At 42.8% G+C, this 22,501-nt stretch overlaps 1 protein-coding gene across 1 annotated transcript; it reads right to left on the reverse strand.

Annotated features, from left to right (window-relative positions):
- Positions 1-14,964: 14,964 nt before the first annotated feature.
- On the reverse strand, positions 14,965-17,428 carry NPVF (neuropeptide VF precursor; the record flags this gene model as incomplete). The annotated part of the gene is made up of 3 exons (XM_080701147.1): positions 14,965-15,016; positions 15,553-15,920; positions 17,291-17,428. 3 exons carry the CDS (start codon positions 17,426-17,428, stop codon positions 14,965-14,967), a joined length of 558 nt encoding a protein of 185 aa, XP_080557273.1.
- Between the last annotated feature and the right edge of the window lie 5,073 nt (positions 17,429-22,501).

Below are 22,501 nucleotides of genomic sequence, written 5' to 3' on the forward strand. Positions count from 1 at the left end.
GAGGAGTTCCGCTTTTCCGACGACCGGCCCCGACCACGCCCCCAACAGCCCTGGCCCCGCCCCTGGCCCCGCCCCGCCCCTGGCCCCGCCTTCCGCCGCGCACGGCCGCGGGCGCCCTCTGGCGGCGGCGACGTAGAATCGTTCTCTGCTCCGAGGCTGGTCCAGGGAGGTCCTCCCGGCTGGGCGAGGAGGAGGGACACAGGTCACAGGGAGGGAGGCTGGAAGGACCTGCGGACTCCTAAGCGGGGTCTGCAGGTTTCCGCCAGCCGGCGAAGACCCTAGGATAGCGCCCTCGGCGATTCCGTCTGTGGTGGGTACCCAGGTAGCAAGGGCAGGCTGGGCCGCAAAGCTAGAATGACCGTCAAAACCTTTCTTTGAAGTTTGTTATAGAGACCTTTAACAAAGTGGTAGTTGAAAATGAATTAAATAAGTTTTTGAGGGATTCAGTATTTTAGTATTTACCCACCTGTCCCCAAAGGCCTAGCCCCTCCTGGATTACCCTAGTTCCCCTCCAGCCCCAAAGATACTACTGCAAACCACGTTTCTCCACCTGCCGGACCTTGAGTTTGCGATGCCGAGGGCAGACCCCATCACAGGATGAGGGAGGATGGTGTTGGGAGACAGGCTAGCAGCGGCGGGGAGCGTGGCCGCTCTGAGGAGGCAGGTGTGGCGGCCGCCTTCGCCTTCCTAATTCCTACTATTCAGCTTTTCATCAGCCAGGGATGTTCCTTTTGTGCTCTGCCTTTTTTACTTTTTTTTTTTTTTTTCGGTACTGGGGAATTGAACTCAGGGGCATTCTACCTCCAAGCTACACCCCCAGCCCTATTTTTTATTCTTTATTTTGAAACAAGGACTCTCTGTTGCAGAAGGCCTCACTAAGTAGCTGAGGCTGGTCGTGAACTTAAGAACAAGGTGGGGGGGGGCGTGAACCTATTTAAAAACGGGGGTCTTTACGTCTTCTAAGTCTTTAATTTCTTTCGTTTTAATTTTATTATTTTATTTTATTTTATTGTAATTTATTACATAATTTTATTGTAGATGATCATGTCGTTTTGCCTTTCATTTTGTTAATATTAGGATGTGAAAAATCAGCCTTTCATGGTAAGGAAAAATCCCACTTGATGGTGCTATATATAATACTTTTGGTGTGTTGTTGGATTTAGTTTGCTAATATTTTATTGATATTTAGATCAATATTTATCAGAAAAATGGCCTTTAGTTTTTTTTTCTTGTATTGAATTTGTCTTAGATATGGGGTGATGCTAGCCTCAGTAAATGTGTTTGGAAATATTCTATCCCCATTTTTTTTTTTGGAAGAGTTGAAGTATGCATATTAATTCTTCTTTGCTTTGTAGAATTTAGCTGTGAAGCCATCTGGTCCTGGGCTCTTCTTTATTGAGAGATTACTTATTACTTCTTCAGTCTCTGCATTGGTTATCAATAAGTGCATTCAAGCTTTCTATTTCTAGGAATGTATCCATTTCCTCTGGATTATCTGATATAACATTCCCTTATGGTCTATTTTATTTCTGAGGCATATGTACTAACAGTTTCACTTTCATTTTTATTTATTTTGGTCTTCTCTCTTTTTTTTAAAGTAAAATATCTAAAGTTTTTATTTATTTCTTAAGAACCCAAACTCTGAGTTTTATTTATTCTTTGTATGTTTTTCTCTTGTCCATTTGATTTATTTCTGTTCTGATTTTCCTCTATCCTGCTAATTGTGGGCTCGGGCTTTTTGTTTGTTTTTCTTTTAGTTTCTTGCAGCACACTGTTAGATTATTTGTTTGGGGGTCTTTCTTCCTTTCTAATGCTATTAGATTTATTGCTATCAGCTTTCTTCATAGAATTGCTTTACTGTATCCCATGGGTTTTGCTACTGAAGTTACCTTTAAACACACCGATTGAAACCACTGCGACAAATCATAAGGGCAGAAGATTCAACATATAGAACAGTTGTAGAGTATGCTACCATTCTGGCAACAAATGAAAACAATTATATATTTTTAAAATGAACTGTACAGACACAAATCTCTTCTGTGCCCATAGAGGATATTTATTTATTTATTTATTTATTTATTTATTTATTTATTTATTTTTGGTGGTACTGGGGTTCCTGGGAGCCCTTCTACCTCCAGGCTACACTCCCAGACCTATTTTTATATTTTTTTAAAATTTGGAAACAGGGTCTCTTAAGCACGTGAGGCTGGCTTCGAACCTGCGCCATCCTCCTGTCTCCACCTCCCAAGTGCAGGGATTACAAGCGTGCGCCACCACACTCGGCAAGGATTTTTAGAAATACATGCAAGAACCTGGCCACATTGATAGGGGAACTGGTAACTGAAATCAAGAGGATGGAGGGAGATCCTTCGCCATATTTATTTTTGCAAGTTTTATTGTATGTATGATGTATGTATGTATGTATGTATGTATGTATGTATTTGCAGTACTGGGGATGGAACCCAGGGGCATTCTACCTTCTAGCTACACCCCCAATCCTATTCTTTATTCTTTATTTTGAAACAGGGTCTTGCTGAGTTGCAAAGGGCCTCACTAGCTGAGGCTGTCTGCGAACCCGGATCCTCCTGTCTCAGCCTCCCAAATGCTGGAATTACAAGCGTGTGCCACCACACTTGACTTTATTTTTGCACCTTTAAAAACTTTAAACTGCATTACTTATTTGGTGTTGATTGGGTTTTCTGGAAAGCGATGCCTGGAAGTAGTTTGTGGTATAAGATGTTTACTAAAGATTGACACTTGTGGAGGGAAGGGAGGGAGCCATATTGGGCAGCGAGGCTGAACCTTGTCTCACCCTCTGGGGCACTCTGACGCACATGGGGCCTGTTGGAGCAGCCCCAGGTTGGGTGGACATGACCTTCATTCCCTGGCCTTGATTAGGTATTAATTACAGAAAGACTTGGTCTTTCTGCAATGTCTAGGGAGACATTCGGTGGGCTGGGTAGTGGAGACAACCCCAGCCAGAGCTGGCAGCTCGGGCAGAAAATCCTACTTCAAGGGAGAACTAGGCATCACATCTCAATGGTGACACCATTTTTCTACTCTTACACTTTGTTGAGAATTTGGGTGAGTATAAAATTCTGTCAACACTGAGAAGTAGGAAATTCTTTTTTAGACAAACAAGTCTTTCTTAGATAGCTTATCTTAAAGGCACCTTTTCTATTTGTGTAAGTCAATTATTTCTCCTTTTGGTCTTTACATTAGTTTTCAAAGGCTAATTTAACTGATGCAGGTAGCTAAAAGAAATTCTAAACAGGTTGAAAGTAGTTGCTTATAGGGAATAGAAATTGAAAATAGACGTGTTTGGGACATACAATGGTAATTTTCTATCTAACCGGGACAACTCCTTATAGCGAACGGTGGCAGTGTTAATAATCCTACTGGGATAATAGGTGCAGACTATGTTTTGAACTGAATTGTGCTCCCCGTCCATCAGCTTCATATGTTAAAAACCTGCTGCTGTCCCCGCAACATGACTGTTAATGGAGCAAGGGGATTAGGGAAGTGATTAGTTTCATGCAGGGGACCCTAATCCTATTGAAAAGGAAGAGAACTCTGTGTACATACCCCAAGGAGAGGAGAAATAAACATACAAAAGTAAGGCTGCTGTCCACGAGCCAGGAAGACAACCCTCCCTGACACTTGACCACATTGGCTTCTGGGTCTCACACTTCAGTTTCCAGAATTGTAAGAAAATAAATTTCTTTCGTTTAAGCTACGTGGCCTACAGTATTTTGTCACGGCACTCCTTACTAACACAGAGTGGAATTGTGTCTGGAAAAGTAGGCTGATTAGTCATCCCTAAACACCTTTCTATGGCTGCTGTCAGTCCAAAAGCCCTGCTTTTAGAAGTGAATTACTCTCAAGCCGGGCGTGGGGGTGCACGCTTGTAATCCCCGGGCTTGGGAGGCAGAGACAGGAGGATTGGGCAGGTTCAAAGCCAGCTGCGTGCGCTGGCTTAGGAGACCCTGTTTCCAAATAAAAATGTAAAAAATAGGTCTGGGAGTGTAGCCCAGAGGTAGAAGGGCTTCCAGGAACCCCAGTACCACCACCAAAAAAAAAAAAAAAAAAAAAAAAAAGTGAATTACTCTCATTAGAAGACAGCTGTACCCTGTCCTATTCTATTTATCTGTACCCTGTCCTACTCTATTTATTAGTGTTAAAAAAAGAACAGTGAACACATCTGAGAAGTGGGGACTGCATATTTGTTTAGGTGAAGAAACAAGACTCCAGAAATGATTTAGTGTCCTGGGTAAAGTCATGCAAGGTAAAAGGCGCAGGGGGTTTGATTGGCAAGCAAGAGCCTGGAGCAGCAGAGAAGCGGCCCGTGTCAGTGATGTATAACCCCTGGCTCCCTGCTGGCTCCATTCCTCCATCAGCCCCCCTGCCCCTGTCCTCGTCTGCCCTGTAGGACGTGGCCAAGATTGACAGAGAGAGGAGGTGGCAGAGGCAGTAGTTAAAACATCACCCACCCAGACTGAAATCCAAATGGCTTAATTTACCAGGCTGCGTTTCAATTAATGAGAGAGGAAAAGTGACGAGGTTGTGGTCTCTAATCAGAGGGAGTAATGTTTTAGTTACTGAAATGCAAACGGCTCACTGGGAGGGAGACAAAGGTTAATTAGGTCACAAAGATAAATTAAAACTAAAAACATCTTTGCCACAGTTAGATCTACTGTGGGCTTGTGCCGAAGGAAAGTATATGTAGAAATTAAAGAGTTCAATGTACGTCAAAATGCACATTTTTTATGGCATTATGGATTCCGTGACTATTTCAATTTTATGATAAACACCATCTTTGCATTGCATTGCAGATATATTAAAATAAAAAATTTCCTTGTTCTCACAGGGTTCTGTTTGTTTTAAATATGTTGTCTTGAGTTGGGCATGGTGGTTGGTGCACACCTATAATCCCAGTACTTGGCAAACTGAGACAGGAGGATCACAGGTTTGAGGACAGCCTCGGCAAGCAGTGAGACTCTTATCAACCTACCAAGACCCTGTTTCCAAATAAGAAATAAAATTGGGCTGGTGGTGTAGCTTGAGGGTAGAATGCCTCTGGGTTCAATCTCCAGTACCTCAGATAAATAAATAAATAATTAATTAAATAAAGTTGTCTTTCCTTGAAGATGTAGTGATTCCCTGATGCTAATAAATGAGCCTTAATTCATAGCTGTATTCAAGATGCAACCTTTTTCTTCGATAAGTTGCTGAACTGAAGGGATTATATATGAGTTTAAGATTTAAAAAAGACCGTTAAGAGCTTTATGTCTACAGTATACCGTATAGAATAAAACAGGAAGCTCTTGAAAACTTTTTGTGGTGGTGGTAGTTGGTGGAGGTTATTGAGGTTTGGTTTAAGAATTTAAAATTAGCTCTACAAAACTGTGAAGCATTTTCTGCCCTCTTGTGGTTAAGAATAATTTTGCAATATTGGTTGTATTTTAGTGTTTTATATTATAAGGGAAAAGCCACATGCTATTTTAAAAGCCGTGTGAAAATTATGTCGGTACATTGCTGTTGCTAATTACTTTTGTTGCATATTTTAGGAAAGAGAAACAATAGTTCTATGTTTTATTAAACATAATAAAGCAATGCCTAGAAATCTGGCAGGAAGTAAAATAGAATTTGTGATCATTTTTCTTCAGTATTAAAATAATATTTGTTTCCACAAAGAAAATTTTAATTCAACATTAATCTAGTTAAAATTTAATCTTACTCTTGATTCTAATGGTGATTTTCCTGTTTGCCCCCTTTCTTATTTTAGTTTCTGTATTTGGGATGTGAATGTGGGTAATAATTCCTCCCATTTCCTCAGCTACACATAGGATTACATGTTAATATTACATTAGTCCTATATTATGAAAGGTAAATGGCTTGGTGTTCTGTGAGCAACTATTTTTATTATCTTTGGGTAATTTTCACTAATTATTATTCTAAGAGTAAGTGCAATGTGTCTAAATTTTATTAAATGTAACACAAAAAGAAGAGGGAAGCAGATGAGAAGTAAAATAAAAATAGGCTACTAGGAAAAATAGCCTTTTCTATCCCAGGTATTTCCAAAGAAATTCTAGTTCTGGCTCCAGGTGAATACAATATATTATGGGCTTGTGAGATGATAAAAGAATTCAGGAGAAAAAAAGATTAGCATCAATTACCCTTTTCTGAGACATGCTTAAAGAGAGCAGAGGGAAAATTTGGTGTTTTGGTAAAAAACATGGCATTCATAAAGAATAGAAACGTCTGTAAGAGGAAAGCTCTAAAAACCACCAACCTTACTGTTCACAAATGATAGCCAAAATAATGCTAAATGTCTTGGCTCTTTTATGTAAGCACCAATATGAGAAAATTAAAGAATAGTGTCAGGCCCCGTAAAAAGGCAAATGAAATGTACTTAATGCCACTGAATTGCAAACTTAATGACGGTTAAAATGGCATATTTCAAGAAAGTGAGCTTATAGAGGTTGAGCAAACTGGTCTAGTTGTCCACTTAACAGTCTGTCTGTCTGTCTGTCTCTCTCTCCCTCTCTCCCTCTCTCCCTTTCTACCTCTCTCTCTCTCTTACCCACAGAAGTAGTGTGGTTGGAGTAGTCTGCCCAGTGAATTTTCTAGTCTCATTTGCAGATGGATGGCAATTGCATGAAAGAGGAAGTACCTGTTTTTTTTTTTAAATAAAAGAGCATCTCTCTGTTTTTTGCTACCTGAAAGGAGACATGACAGCCTGGTGGGTGCCACTTGCTAAGGACGGTGGAGCAGGAAGATGGTGGGAGACTGGGTCACTAATGACCATGTGGGATTCCCACACCAACTCCCAACTGATTCCTTCCAGGTTCTTTCTTTCTTCCTTTCTTCCTTTCTTCCTTCCTTCCTTTCTTTCTTTCTTTCTTTCTTTCTTTCTTTCTTTCTTCCTTTCTCTTTCTTTCTTTTTCTCTCTCTCTTTCCCGCCCTCCTTCCCTCCCCCTTTCTCTCTCTCTCTCTCTCTCTCTCTCTCTCTCTCTCTCTCTCTCTTTCTTTCTTTCTTTCTTTCTTTCTTTACTGGAGGATGAACCCAGGGGCATTCTATCTCTGAGCTACTATTTTTTATTCTTTACTTTGAAACAAGGTCTCACTGAGTTGCAAAAGGCCTCACTAAGTAGCTGAGGCTGTCCTCGAACCAAGATCCTCCTCCTGTGTCAGCCTCCCAAATGCTGAGATTACAAGCGTGTGTCACCACACCCGGCTTCAGATATGTTCATGTGAGAAAAAAATAAAAGTCTTACTTGGTTGAAACAATATCATTTAGCTTTTCTGTTACCTGCAGTTCCATGCAAATTTGACATCCATCTCTCAGGATTTTGATTGGCAGAAAAGGGGCCTTTGAGCTAAAGGAACAGGAACAAAGGCACAGACACGTGAAGCAGGTGTTTTTGGGGAATTGCAGGCAGTTAGTTTGGCATGTGGGTTAAATAACAGCTTCCAGAGGAAGAGTCCCCGAGAGCAGACACTTGCAGCAGGGGCCGGTGCGCCCACCTTTCTTGTCTGTTTCATTTTGTTGGTCACAGCTAGGTGAGCACTGACCTTTCATTTTTCCTCACTGAGAAATTTGTCCCAGAATTGGTACATTTGTTCCCTTTTCACATTTCTCAAGGTCATTGTTGTAGCATGATGTCTGAAGGGTGGCGCTGAAACCAAATGAAAATCCTCTTTCATGGGAATCGTCGCCCTATCAGGCCGTCTTCTCCCCAGCTCTCGCAGAAGCCCGGGTCTCTACTCTCCTGCACCGGCTACAGGACCAATTAGGGCTGGACCAATCCAAGTGAAATAACTGTGGGAAAGGGAATTGGCAGATAGAAGGGGTGTAGACTGGCGTGTTTGAGGAGCTGTGTCTGGGACTAAGCGCTACTGCCACTTTGCTTCCATGTTATGTTACTGTTGGAAGCAAGTATTTCGAGAAGGTTCAGGCTAAATTGCTTGAATAAATACAATTGTTTTGGCATTATCTTCTCAGCACCAAAGTGGCCAGCCAGACGACAGTATTCATTTATAAGTGGAATTAGTTATTAACTTAAAAGAACCCTAGAAATACTCTCCTATTGCCATAATCCTTAAACTTTATGGAATCAGACTCCTTTGAGAAGCTACCTAAGACGCATGAATTTTCTCCCCGGAGCAGTGCAGATGTGGGTAGTGCTTCTGAGAAACCATCGTGTTAGCGTCTGTGAGTATCCTTGAAAGGTGAGACTTATCTTTGTTATAAAGGATGTAAAAAGTAAAATCTTACCCCAAACACCAAAATATAACAGAATTAAAATTTGAAAAACCGATCTCCAATTACAAACTTTTTGAAGGAAGTAGTCCATTAATCATCAATTTCCTCACCCATTGGGGACTATGAAAGGATTAAGAGTTGGGTTTGTGAAGAGATTTCTTTGAAGACAGTTGTTGCTTTTCTGTGAATGCCCTCTACTGTGCCCAAGTATCAGGGATCACAGGATCCTTTACTTTTCACCAGGGAGGAACTCTCCTATGATACGAGAAATGTCTTCCATGTGGTTGAGAGAAACAGCAGACTCTTGCCGGGATCATGCCCAAGCGTGGAGGGTGAGCTGTACATGACCAGGTGTAGGCGCTATTTCCAGAAAAATGGGCAAGTATGGAGTAGGGTCCCTGTTCTATAGCTAAAGGGTAGGGCTCAGACCAACCTGGGAAGGGGGCAGGATCATGGGAAACAGAAGAATTGCGGGGAGGAGGGACCCAGCAATGTTTCACAGGACCATACTCTGGGTCCTGAGAGTGAGTCCATCCACCCCAGTGGGAACTCTCCTCTCCCTTTGGGTCTCATCCCCAATTCCCTACTGTCCCAGTAGAGCCCAAAAGAGCAACCCCAGAGAGGAAGGAGGTGAGGCTGAAAGAGAGAGAGTATGTCGACCCAGCTCCAAACTCAGACCTCAGCATGGGAGAAGTGGAGAATGCATGGGCAAATGGCTGAATGCACATTGAAATTTAGATTGCTACGGAATTGAGACAGTGTGTGTGTGTTTGTGTGTGTGTGTGGCTTTTTATTTTATTTTTCAATTCTTAAGTCTCTTTTTTATTATGCATAACAAATTATTGTTGTATGTATTTATGGGGTCCCAAGTGATGTTATATTTTTTGAATAGTGCAGAGTAACTAAATTAAGCTAATTAGAGATCATGTGCTTTTTACTAGGAGAGGCTAAAGGTCTGACATTACTTAAGATTGGCAGTAAGTTCGTGGCGTCTGGCCAAGTTTCTTTCTTTCTTTTTTTTTTTTTTGTGGTACTGTGGATGGAACTCAGGGGATTTTCTACCTCTGGGCTATACTCCCAGACCTATTTTACACTTTATTTGGAAACAGGGTCTCACTAAGTTGCCGAGAGCCTCACTAAGTAGCTGAGGCTGGCTTTGAACCTGTGCGATCCTCCTGTCTCAGCCTCCCAAGTGCTGGGATTACAAGCGTGCACCACCACATCCGGCACTGGCCAAGTTTCTATGTAGGGTGAGGGGAAAGATTTCTGCATACCTCTTAAGGGGGCAACAGGACCTCAAAATAAATTTGCACTTGGCCTGCACCTGACTGGTGGTGCGGATATATATATATATATATATATATATATATATATATATATATATATTGCAGGTCTGGGGATGGAACCCAGGGACATTCAATCTCTGAGCTACACACCCTGCCCTATTTTTTAATTCTTTATTTTGAAACTGGGTCTCACTGAGTTGCAGAGGGCCTCACTAAGTAGCCGAGGCTGTCTGTGAACCGCGATCCTCCGGTCTCAGCCTCCCGAATGCTGGGATTACAAGTGTGCGTCACCACGGCCATCTTGGTGTGGTTATATTTTAAGCACATGATAGTACGGGAGCAGTGTGAGCAGCTGCCCCTTTGGGTTCAGGTAGCAATAGAAGCTGCTCTCATTAATAAATGGGAGGAACTGAAAACCAGCAGGGTGAGGTTTGAGGCGAGCAGAGCAGGCTACGTACATGTGGGGTTCAGTGCAAAGTAGCAGTGTGAGACCCTGTGTTCACAGCTACTAAGATTTCTGAGGCAGTGGCAGCACAGCATCTGACCAAGTGCCTTCGTCCCTCTGCAGCTTCCCCTGGCTGGTATGGCACCCTGCTCTCTTCTTGGCTTTTCTGGGGTCGCCCCTGTGGCTCTATGCTCCAGCCCCTCTAGGCACCATCCCGTCAAGAGCTCTCTATGGGCTCTGACCATGCAGCGACCTTCAGCCTGGTCTCTCAGGCCTCTTGGTAGAAGCCACTGTTACTCCAGGACTCTTACATTCTGCACACCTGCAAACTCCGCACCACACAGATGCCAGGTCTGCGGCCAGCTGTGTCTGCGCCTGCGTGAACCAGGGATGCAGCCACTGATGGCTTCTTGGAGGGCCCTTTCCTGAAACAATTCATCCCTGGGCTTGGCCAGGGAAGAATTAGGAGGCTTGGCCTAGAAGATTTCTGAGAGGCCCTTTAGGCCTTTTTGCAGTTATTCTCATAAAAAGATCCCAGCTCCCTTTTCTCTGCACCAACCTTTTTAGCAGACACACCTGCACACACTGTTTCTTCATTCTCTCTCTGGCCAGCCCATAGGTTTTCCAGATCTTTCCCCACTGCTCCCTTTCATCCTTGAGGCTCACTGTAAATACGACAAAAAGTGGCCGCTGAATGCTTTGTTGTTTAGAAATCCCTTCTTCCAAGTAAACTAGGCTGTAATTTAAAGTTTGGGCTTTCCTTGAAGTCCTGGGGCATGTGCACAAATTCTTTGCCACAGTGCAGCAAGGTTGGGACCCTTTCATCTCAATTTCCAGTAGAGTCCTCGTTTCCATCTGGGACTGTCACGTCCACAGCCCAGTTGTGCCAGGGCAGTGGGGTAGGTTGTGGACAGGTCAAAGAAAGCGCCCAAGACAGCATGGAAGTCATATGGCTCTTGGGGGAATGCTAACGAGAAATCAGTGACTGCTCCAAGGGGAGTTCAGTGGTGACCGCGGATGGCACCACCATCGCTCACTGTGCCTGGCCACCTCTCCCTCGTGGTCAGAGCTTCTCGGCTGGATGAGACACGTATCCTCTCCACAGTCCCCTTAGTCCTGTGCCTATCTCTCCACAGAAGATGCAGAAGCAACGACATTGCCGGCCCCGGCTTGCTCTGTTTATATGGTAAGCATCCTAAAGAGTGACTGACATGCGTGCAAGCAGGTGCCTTCTACAGGGAATGCCGACCTGCCCTCCATCCCAGCGTACAGAAGAGGACGCCAGTGCTCACGCTTTGTGCACACGCTCTTCAACAACAATCTCTGCCCATCACCAAATTCCAAAGCTGCCTCCACTTTTGCAGGTATAGCTAGAATAATGACCTTATTCCTTGGTACCATTTTACTGAATCCGTCTGTTTTTTGTTACTATAACAAAATATCAGAGGCTGGGTATATTATAAGGAAAAAGTTTTCTTAGGCCACAGTTCTGGAGGCTCAAGGGCATGGCGTTAGCATCAGCTTGGGTCAGGTAATGGCCTCATGTGACTGACATACAATGGCCGGAGCAGGTGCTGGAGTGAGAGGAGGCCAAAGGGTGAGCGTGAGGTCAGGCTCGGCCCTTTGTAACAACCTGTGCTCACAAAAGCTAACTCGGGGGTTCCAGGAGAGCTACCTTCATCCCTTTAGAGATGATATCCCCGGTGGCCCATGGACCTCTCACTAGACTTTACTTGTTAAAGGTCTTACGTCTCCACACCACTGCACTGAGGACCAAGCCTCCAATCCAGGAACTGTAGGGAATACAGACCATTTCTAAACCATAGCATCACACTTTGGGCCCCGTGTTAGTACAGATGCTTGAAGCCACCTTGAATTGAACATCAAAGGCCACAGAGGGACCTGGCTATGGCCCTGTTAATGGGACAGTGAAATCAAGTCATTGATCCCCTTTTCACGATCCTGTAAGTCCCCAACAAAATTACCAACTCCCTCCACACTTAGAGGTTTCTTATAGAAACTGCTAAAGAGGCTGGTATTGGGGCCCAAGCAGAATAAGACACATGGAAAAGGGAAAGCTGACATCTGCTTATTCATCTAAAGTTTTCATAAATTCAGTCAGGGAGTTAGGTAATGAACCCATGTTCTATGACAAGAAATTTCCCTGTTTATATATATAGTGTAATATATATTTATATATAGTGTCAAGGGACCAAGTGGCCTTTTGCCTATTAGCCTGGTAATTCTGTTGCTCAGAATTGGTGAACTCAGAAGGGGCCGCACCTGCAGGTTCAGAAGCACCAAATGCCCCACATTGTGGAGAAAAGCGTGGATAGCGGGAGCCAGACTCTCCTTCACGGGTGGTCAAGAGCTAGCAGAGTCTCCTTGGCAGCCCTGCCTTGGCCCCGACCCCTTCCTGATGTGGATGATGGGTGTCTGGCCTGGGCGGAGCCTGAAGCAGCTGCCTCTTCACCTGAAAGCCAAGTGTCTTGGTCTGGATATTGTTTGCGCGTGTCCCCCAAGGGCTCATGTGCTGGAAGGTTGGTCCCAGTGCGGCAGTGTTGAGATGGGTCCTCCTGGGAGGTAATTAGGTCACAGGGACGTGGCCTTGGAAGGGGTTAATGCACTTCTTTTGGTTCCTGTCAAACTGAGCTGTCCTCTTCTGTATGTACCGCTTGCTGCTCTCGCCGTTGCAGATGGCAGCACCGGGCTCCTCCACCTCCCAAGCTCTGAGCTAAATCAATCTCTTCTCTTTAGAAAGTATCCAGCCTCCTGTATTTTGTTTTAGCAGTAGAAAATGCACTACGACACCACTCATGGAGAGTAGGGTCATGAGTGTCACACGCACATACTATTTCTAACTGGCTACAAGCTGAGACAGTCAACTCACTGATCTGTCTGGCCCCCCTGAACAGGGCAGAGAGGATTGAAGACAAATGGGGGCTGCCGTGGGACAGCTGGGAGGCAGTCTGTAGACCTTCCCTTGACATGGCCAGGAGGTCTGCATTTTCTACGCACCAAAATGTTACTGGGAAGGTAGCTGTCTTGAGGTTTTTCATTATTTTTTTTTTATTATTCTTTCTTTCCTTTTTGTGATACTGGGGATTGTTTTGCATCCAGGAGCATTCAACCTCTGAGAGACACCCTCAGCCCTATTTTTATTTTTATTTGAAAACAGGGTCTCACTAAATTGCAGAGGGTCTCACTAAGTTGCTGAGGCTGCCCGTGAACCTGTGATCCTCCTGATCTTCCTGTCTCAGCCTCCCAGGTACTGGGATTACAAGCCTGAGCCACCATGGTGGGCTGCCTTGAGCTTTTTTATTTTTTATTTTTTCTGCCAACAAAAGGTTATGGGAATTGAACATGAGATCCGAGCTGAGGAAAGAGATCAGATAGCACCTAGGCCTCCTGGTAATGTGAAGGCCTCTGTAAGCCTTCCTGTAGAACCCACTTGCAGAAGTAGCTAGTTTAAATAGAAAGGATAAGACAGCTATTTTTGACCTATAGTTCCATTCCTCCCTTGCCCACCTGAATACCTTGGAGAAAACAGGAAGGGAGGTTGTTTTCCAGAGACCCACTATTTCCTCTTTCCCAACCCAGCCCTGAGAGGAAAAAGGGAGTCAGAGAAAAAGAGCAGCTCCTGCTCCTTCCCCACTTCGGGTCCTCCTGGCCCCCAGCCCTGCCAGTGATGGAGGAGGAGAGCTTTGCCTTGGATATGAGGTTGGCCGCTTCAACTGGACTTGACAGAGTTTTTTAATATCAAGAGGTGACCGAGCAAGTTATGGAATCCGTCCAGGGTATCATTAAGGGATCTCTTCTCAGCAGGAGTGGGAGTCACATGGCTCAGCTGGGGGCATGATGGGAGAAAAGTAAAACCATTTCCTGCGTGCCCCTATGGGGTTGAGACTGTTCAGTAAACCGTTTATATCTGATGAAGGACCTCATATTCTTAGGACTAAAGTTGAATCCCTATGCACTTGTGTTGTGGTGCGCTGAACTGAAAAACTTCTGGTTGAAGAGTGGCCAGATTTTCTGCAAAAATCAAGAGCTCGAAATGTTCAATAAGGCGAAAAGAGACACAGTAGAAGCAAACTGTTGGGTGGAGATAGTAAAAGAGGTAACTAGTGGCTATCTTTTATTTCCCCTCCTCTTCCTAAACTTGTCTTTTCTCATCTTAAAATATTACCCAGAGAGATGTCAGGTTTTAAATTCCAATCTTTCATAGATTCACTAATACTGCAAATCTTAACAGTGAAATGGGAAAAAATTGGTGTTTAAAAACATGTTTATGCCAGGCGTGGTGGCGCACGCTTGTAATCCCAGCATTCGGGAGGCTGAGACCGGAGGATCGCAGTTCGTGGCCAGCCTCAGCTACTTAGTGAGGCCCTTCGCAACTCAGTGAGACCCGGTTTCAAAATAAAGAATAAAAAATAGGGCAGGGGGTGTAGCTCGGAGTTGAATGCCCCTGGGTTCCATCCCCAGACCCGCAAAACAACAACAACAACAACAACAACAGCAACATGTTTATAAGTGAATTGCTAATCCTTGCTCACGGTCAACCTTGTTACTATGTTAAATTATTCAATTTCCACTACAATACTTGTCAGGTTACTGTTCTATTTAACTTTTTTACTAAATATAACCGTGCCCATAGCGTTTATGTAGGGTAGTGATGTGGCTTCAGTTTCTCTCGCTCCTTCTCTTTCTCTTTCTACCCAGAGTTACTAGAGGCTTCGTAGATATTTACACTGCTCTTTTTATTCAGACAAAAATTCTGTACATTATACTGATTATTTAAATAGCTTTTAGAACTTTCAAAATCCCTGGGGCTAACAAGGACAGATTAAATTTGCGTCAACAACACAGAATTGGCAGGAGCAGCAGGGTCAGTTTCCTGTCTTCACAGAGGACAAGTGCAGGCCAAGGCCCCAGCCCGCACCACCTTCAGGGGCAGGCTCCCCGAGTTCTCAGTGTTCTTGCTTCGCTTTGGCACCATCTATTTTCTTGAATACCAGTCTCCTAAAAGGTAAGCAGGAAAAAGAATGCTTATACACAAAGAATAATTATAACAATATTTACTCCTAAAATGAGACCCAGAATAGAAAAAAGAGCTTTGGAAATTTCTAGTTATTTTTTTTTTTTAGAGAAAAGTTGGGGAAGAAAACCCCCTGCACTCGAGATTTGGGTTATTGTGATGGTGTCCTTTGGACTTGAGGACGACTCTCTGGAGTAACACTTTCTCTGTTACAGAGGTCAAGCATCAGACAGTATGTTATAGGCTTAAATTCCCAAACTTGTCATTGCTTGGACTTAGTGTGTGGTTTATTGAGTAATGAGATTGTTGCCCATACGTGGCTTAGGGAAGCCATCTTATTTCCAGGCACCTATAGCCATGCTTACTCTACCTGGCTGGCTAGAGTTCTTAATTTACAGGTATCTATTTCTTTGTATCTTCACCTGTTTATTTAGAAGAAACTTACTTTCTTGCACACTTGCTTTGGAAAAGCACCATCCTACTTCAGTTCCTACGTGGTGGCTGGTTTTCAGGTGCTTACCTGGGTTGTTTCGGGTCAGGGTTGTGGATTTCTTGGCTCTGGCAGGTGTCAGGGTGAAGTAACTTATTGGTACACAGTGAAGGCATAGAGAGTGGAAGCAAGCCACTCAGTGTCCCCGGGGCGCTCCCAAGCCTTCGCGGTGGGTTGGGATCATGTCTGGACGTGCTAGCTTCCGTATTTCTTCCAAATCTCAGAGGCAGGTTGGCTGTCCCCATACTCCTCCCAAATCTCAGCGGCAAGTTGGCCGCCGAGTGTGGCCTCTTGTTGGCAGCGGGCGTGCTCATCTTAATGACGTTTTTTGGTTTCCGATCTTTCAGTTCTTGAACATGGAGACTTCTTTCCTTTTCCCCTTTTGGGGTCTCCCTAAGCTATAATTAGAAATGACCGTTAAACCGATTTATTATTGTGATAAGCCGCGCGCTTAAACCCCGCCTTGTCTTAAACCTGCAGGATTGTTAAAGCTATAAACAAAGTTTGGGTGCCTATGTGCATATTTTAAATAAATGATTTGTATTAAGCTTCTTAAAGCAATCTCATTTCTCTGTCCCTAGACTATTGTAAGACAAATATGAAATATTAATAAAATACATATAGTGAATAAAGCAATATGTTGGAACAGCAGGAACAAAATGAAGTATGGAAATGAGGCGAAAGTTTATTTGGCTGCAGATATTCTCTTTTGTTTTTTTGATTCATGTTGTTTATGAAATGTTTTAGGTGTTTTTATATTTTGACTTTAGATAAATCTCCCATTCCCTTTCCATGTCTCATGTCTCTCTACATTTCAGTGGCCGGTAGTGGATGGAAATATAGTTAAGTAGGAAACAGAGATGATAGCTCAGTTTTGGGGTGTGGTTGTAAGAGGTCACACTGAGTTTCACTTTTACCTCTTCGTACTCAGCATTTCACCCAAAAAACATGTCTTGAGAAACCAACTGTATTGTAATTCCTAAAATTAAATTACATTTCAGTAAATGACCAATAGGTTTGTGGGTTACTGCACCACATATACACCAGCTTTACAGGAAACGTTGAAAGTATAGTGAATATTTAATTAGATTTAATTTTACCATGAATTTGTCCATACAAAGATTTTAAAGGATTGTTTTCTGATTGGAACCTGAGTAAAATGAGTAGTGCAAGAAAAAAACGTATAAAAATAAAATAAAAAATAATAGGAATTTCTGTTATCTAGGGATAAATATTTTTCATAGATATAAATTTACCACAAACTTACCAGCTTGTAATTGCTAAGTAGAAAATATAAATGTTGTATATGTTCATTTTTTGTTTGAGACATTTTAAATTTACAGCTGAAAATATCCAAATAGTTCTACAACTATTTATTACAAAGGTGCCTTCTGAGCCAACGGACAATATATCAATGTACCTTATGCTTGCTAAGTGTCATACTCTACTTTTCATCAAAAAGGCTAGGCTGCAGGACTTGGGGATAGCTCAGTGGATTAGAGCTCTGCCTTATATGCACAAAGCCATGAGTTCAGTTCCTAGTATCCCCCAAAAGGGAGGCCAGGCTGTTTGCTCTTGGGTTAAATAACACAAATTATCTCACTATATTGTCACAGAAGGCTTACATTGGATTAAAAAAAAACCCCAAACCAACAACAATAAGAATCCCCAACACAAACTTAGTACCTCATTCTTTATAAAAGCCCAAGACTCACGACAAGCATCATATCCGTAATGCTAATCATATTAGATAGAGTTGAAAACTTACCAGAGAATATTCGTCATAATTTTCTTTGCTGTGAAGATTGGACATCAATAATTCATCTTCACAAGAGATGTTTGATGTTAACAAGGTTGAAGTGGCTAAAGTCAATAAAATGAATCGTTTCGATGAAATAATTTCCATTTTATCCAAATCTAAAATTAAGTTAATATGTGCAGTCCAATGTCTACAGAAGGGAAATTGCAGTGTTTTTATACGATTTAAAAACAAAGGGATGTTCCTGTAACAGTGAAGTCAATCCCTCCCATTTTAAGTACTTGTATTAATTAGGATGCATAACTGAAATGTGTATGTAAAGAATGTGTATAATTCATTCTGGGAAGACAGTAGTGTTTGTGCTTGCAAATTCATTAACTCTGAAAATAATTTTCCTCATTATGAAAGCTCTGCTAATTAGGTAAGACCGGGGCAATAGTAATTAAGATTCCAAGTAAACAGGATGCTTTATTTCTCTAAGCTTAAACAACAAATACTTTGTGTTTGGTGTTTGCGTCAGTTTTTGAAGGAAAGACACTAAAAGGGTTCAATACATGTAGCTTTTTTTTTTTTTTTTTACTCCACAGAAAAGAATTAGGCATAGTATTCCCAAAATGTCAAACAAAATTAAGAATGTGAAAAGAATTACAAGTCACACAGTACCTCAATCAAATGGCATGAATAAAAAAAATTTTTTTTTGGTAAGTAAAATGCCATTTGGTTATTAAAAAGCTGCAAGAGGAAATGTCAGCCAGAGCGCGAAGGAGGTACAGAAGAGCAAATATTTGATCGGTATTTTGACAAACCTGCAGTCTCAGGAGAAGCCGCTGGTAGTTCAAAGCCTTTGTATTTGCCCTCTGGGTCTTATTTGGAAAATCTGCATAAATCACCAGGATTTTATTTCTAGCAAGACACCACATCCTGCCTTCCTGCTCAAAGTCCTTAAGAACTCTAGAGCAGGCTGGGTAAGCCACATATGCTAATTTTGTTGTTCCCAGGGCCCTCATTCTTTAGGTAATCTTGCTGTGCCACAGGCACGCTGGCATCATGGCATTCAAACAGAATCTACAGAAATTAATGTGTATTTACCCAAATGTCACAGCAAGTCTCTTTTGGAGCAGCTGACTGGTATTTGTAAAGCCCTGGACTGCCTGGAGCAGCCGCACAGAGTAACGCAGAGCGTTGAAAACCATCCCTGGGTAAACTCTTGTGATCCCTGGACACCACACAGCCCCGTGACCTCTCCTGATGCAGTTGGGTTCGCTGGCTTTATTTGTCTGGGTCTGTGGTAGCCCAGAATCCCCACAGTAGAAGGCAATTCATTCAGTTCACAGTCGAGCGTTAATTTTGTAAAGCAGTTATTGGATTATTTGGGTTTAATTTCCCCTAGGATTTAATAGACTTCTCTTCCAAATTGTTCTCTCGTAAACTGCTGATGGGACTTCCTCTTTGTTGTGGCCAGTAGATCCAAACTTTTTGAGAAACGGGTGGAACAAGGGGTAAGTCTCGTTGACCAGGCTCACACCCTGGGAAAAGCAAGAGGCATCAGCTTAGGTCTGTTTCCACATTGTGCTTGTGTCCGATTGTTCCCACATAACATGGGACATCAGCAGTTCACCAGTTTCTGAGCTGAGACTTAGGATATGGCACATCTGTTCGAGTTTTTCTGATTCCAGTTAGCATCCAAAGTAGTCCATAAGACTAATTGCTCTCCTGCCTCTACCAGGTTATGGTTCCAAGGCTGGAGTGCAGTTATAATGATCTCGCTAATACGGGGTTTGGCCATATCTTCAATAGCTTTGACAATGTTAACAGGTATAGAACAGCATTACTTAACATACACAGTATGAGATGACTATAAATCTTTGGCAAAATGTGTCGCTATCTACACACATACAGATTAATTGATTTGGAGCTTCTTGGTGAGGCAAATCAGCATACTTTTCCTTTTTATTTTAAATCTACCTTCTTGATTCATGGCTTTTTAAGTCATGCTTTATTTGCTAAGATTTTGAAAGGCTTGAGGTTTACATCTAAGTCGCTAATCTCCACCTTGGACACTTCAAGCTTCTCAAGTTTACTATGTCCAAAATGGGATTTATCTTTCCAACATCTATTTCTCCTCCTCTGTTTCCCATTTTGGTGAATAGTATTGCCTCAGTCAGGGTCCAAACAGGAGAGAGAAAAAAAAAAAAAAACAAATAGTAGTTTGACTATATGTCAAAGGAATTATTAATATAACTATTACCTAGAATGGGGGATTCATTCTAAAGAGTAAAGAATACACTAGGAATGGGGGGAGTTTGAATAGCCAATGAAAGAGAAAACTAGCTATAATTCGTCTGGAGAAGGTCTAAATGCTAAGGAGGTTTGCCAGGTTGCCCCAGGCCACAGCTTACCCATTGCAGGTGACGCTTTCTGGGGTACAGATGAAAGACCTCACAGTAAACCTCCAGGACATCTGTGAGAATCCTGAGAACCTTTCACTAAAGCTTGATGGGGCTGAGCACCACACCACTGATGTCCTCCAGTGAGCACTAGTGGCAGCCAGGCGGAGGGGCACAAAGAAGCAAAGCACATCTGAGCCGGGGGAGGGGGAGATGCTGCAGATCCCCCCAGTGCCTTTTGCTGATAAAGTCTAAAGCTGTGCCTGCTGCAAGGGAGAAATGCCTACTGGGCCCATCTCCTGATCACAGTGCACTGGGGGGTAGATTCGTAGCTGAGAGGCAATACATGGGTAACTGACATGGTTACTATCAACCATCCATTGACCTAAGCCAAACATCTCTTGTGAGATCCTTCACTATTTCAGTCTCCCCTTTCCTCCCACATCCCATCCAGCAATTTTGTTGTTTCTAGCTTTGTTTTGTCTGTTTATTTTTATTGGTGCATTGTAGTCATACATCCAGATGGAATACAAGATGGTAGAGGTGTCCGTGCACACATCACTCACTTAGCTCTTCTCAGCTTCTCACCCTACTTCCTCCCCCTTCCTCCTTCTCGTGTTGGCTTAGTGATTGACTTTGATATGGTTGTGCATGTATATCAGGGAACTTCCTTCTTCTCCCCTCCCGTCCCCTTCAGTGGATTCACCTTATTTGCTCATCTATGGTTCCTCCTTAGAATTCCTCCTATGACCTATTTTCTCCCTAGCTTCTGCATATCAAGGAGAATATCTGATTGTTTCCTTTTTGTGACTGACTAATCTCACTGAACATAATGTTCTCCAGTTCCATCCGTTTCCCCGCAGATGACATAATTTTGTTCTTTGTTATGGCTGAGTAAAATTTTGTTGTGAACATATCCCATAGTTTCGTAATACATTCATCTGTTGATGGACATCTTGGCTGGTTCCATAGTTTGGCACTGTTTCTAGTTTTAAGCAATTCCACTCATTCATAGCCAATATTTCTGAACACTTATTGAGTGTTGGGACCTGCTCATTTATCTTTGGGAATAATCCCATGAAGAGGTACTATTTGTATTCCTACTCTACAGAAAGAGAAACTACGGTTCAGAAAGGGAAGTTAAGTTGCATTTCCCATAAATGGCAGGGTCAGGATTTGAACTCAAGACATCTGAGCCCCAGCGATTCTGCTAGTGTGCACAATAAAGTCCAGTCTCTTTTAACACTTAAGTAGCTCTTCAACCTGTTCACTTTTCTCTATCCTGATGGTGGTTACCCAATTCATCATTTTTTCTTGCCTAGACTCTTTTGTTGTCTTCTCCAATTCTTTCTCCACAGTATAATCAGATATATTTTTATCAAGTGCAATACATTTATGATTTCCCTCTTTAATACCTTTCAATGGTTTCCCATTTTCCTCAGAATCGCTACAGTAGCCTGCTCTTTATAACCTGTCCTCTGCTGATTTCTCTGGCGTGAGCTCTCCATGAGCTCTCTGCTTTATGACAAACTTCTTTCTGTTCTTCCAAACGTACGTGCCTTCTTTCACCTCCAGCCCTCTGACCATGATTCTCCGGAGCACTGACTACGACCCATTTGCCTCCTCATTTCCTATCTCTATCCCACGTTCGGATCTCAGTTGAGACGTCACATGTTGTCAAAAGTCTCTCCTGACTCCAGTTCCCAGAGGCAGTTCTGTTTTGTTCACTGATCATGGCCCTTGTCATTCTGCCTTCCCTCGTCTATTCACGGCTCCATAAAGTCTGTTTGGGCAAGACCTTGCTTGTGACAATCGCGGTGGTATTTCTATCACCGACCATCAGGATGCTCAGGAAATTTTGTTTTATAAATGAATGAGTAGTTTTTCACTAGTATTGAGAACAGGAGTTAAACTGAAGTTGTTTGTTATTTCCTCCAGTTTTTCCAGCACCTTCTCTTGACTGTGACTTACACATAACTAGAGCTTCAGCCTGTGACCTGTCCTGAAATGGGACTGTCTTAACAGTATCCTGGTGGGGGTTCAGCTTTAAGTCTTTCCTGGATGGAGACCCACACCTGCACAGTCGGGCATAAGTAGGTTGAATGTGAGTTTAGATTTAGTCTGTTACAGCCATGTTGCTTGATGAGTTCAGGGTGTCTCAATGGGTCTTGTGGTGTTATAGGCATCAATTCATCAATTGTGCCCCCAAACCAGGAAGGGTGTGAAAAATGGTTGCATGGCATCAAGAAGGGCTTCCAGAGGATGCCTCAGGGTCTACCACTGGGCTAACTTTGGGACCAAAAAAAAAAATAGAGTTCTCAATTGATTATTCTCTTTGTGCCCATTAACTGCGCCCCTAACCTCTGAAGCACAAAAATCATTTATATCAATCAGGAACCTTGGTGACTTGAGTTTGAAATTAGGACTTTGTAAGGATCTCATCTACCTGACTTCCAGTGAAATACTTAAGAAGTTGTTTTTGCGCCAAGGGTTGTAGATTTCTCCTTAAGTCTTCATGTCGAAGGGCAGCTCACCCCACGCAGGGCTTCATGCTCCCCGAGTTCATGGGGAGGTCTATCAAAGAGATTAATTCCACTCTGCAGAGGAACCGGCTATAGAGTTTTTCTTAACTTTAATCCAGCCATTGACCTCCAGCTCACTTGCCTTTTTATGGTGATTATTTCTTACTTTCTATCTAAGCGTAATCCTATTGTTACACGGAGGACTTTATGAACATTAGAGTCTTATTTTGCATTTCATGTTTGCAAAGTATTTCGCAACCATTTACTAACAGAGTGCAGACCTTCTTTAGAGGTGGGTGGTGGCGGTACTG

The sequence above is a fragment of the Muscardinus avellanarius genome (assembly GCF_963383645.1).
Source record: "Muscardinus avellanarius genome assembly, chromosome: 9".
NCBI classification, from domain to species: Eukaryota; Metazoa; Chordata; class Mammalia; order Rodentia; family Gliridae; genus Muscardinus; species Muscardinus avellanarius.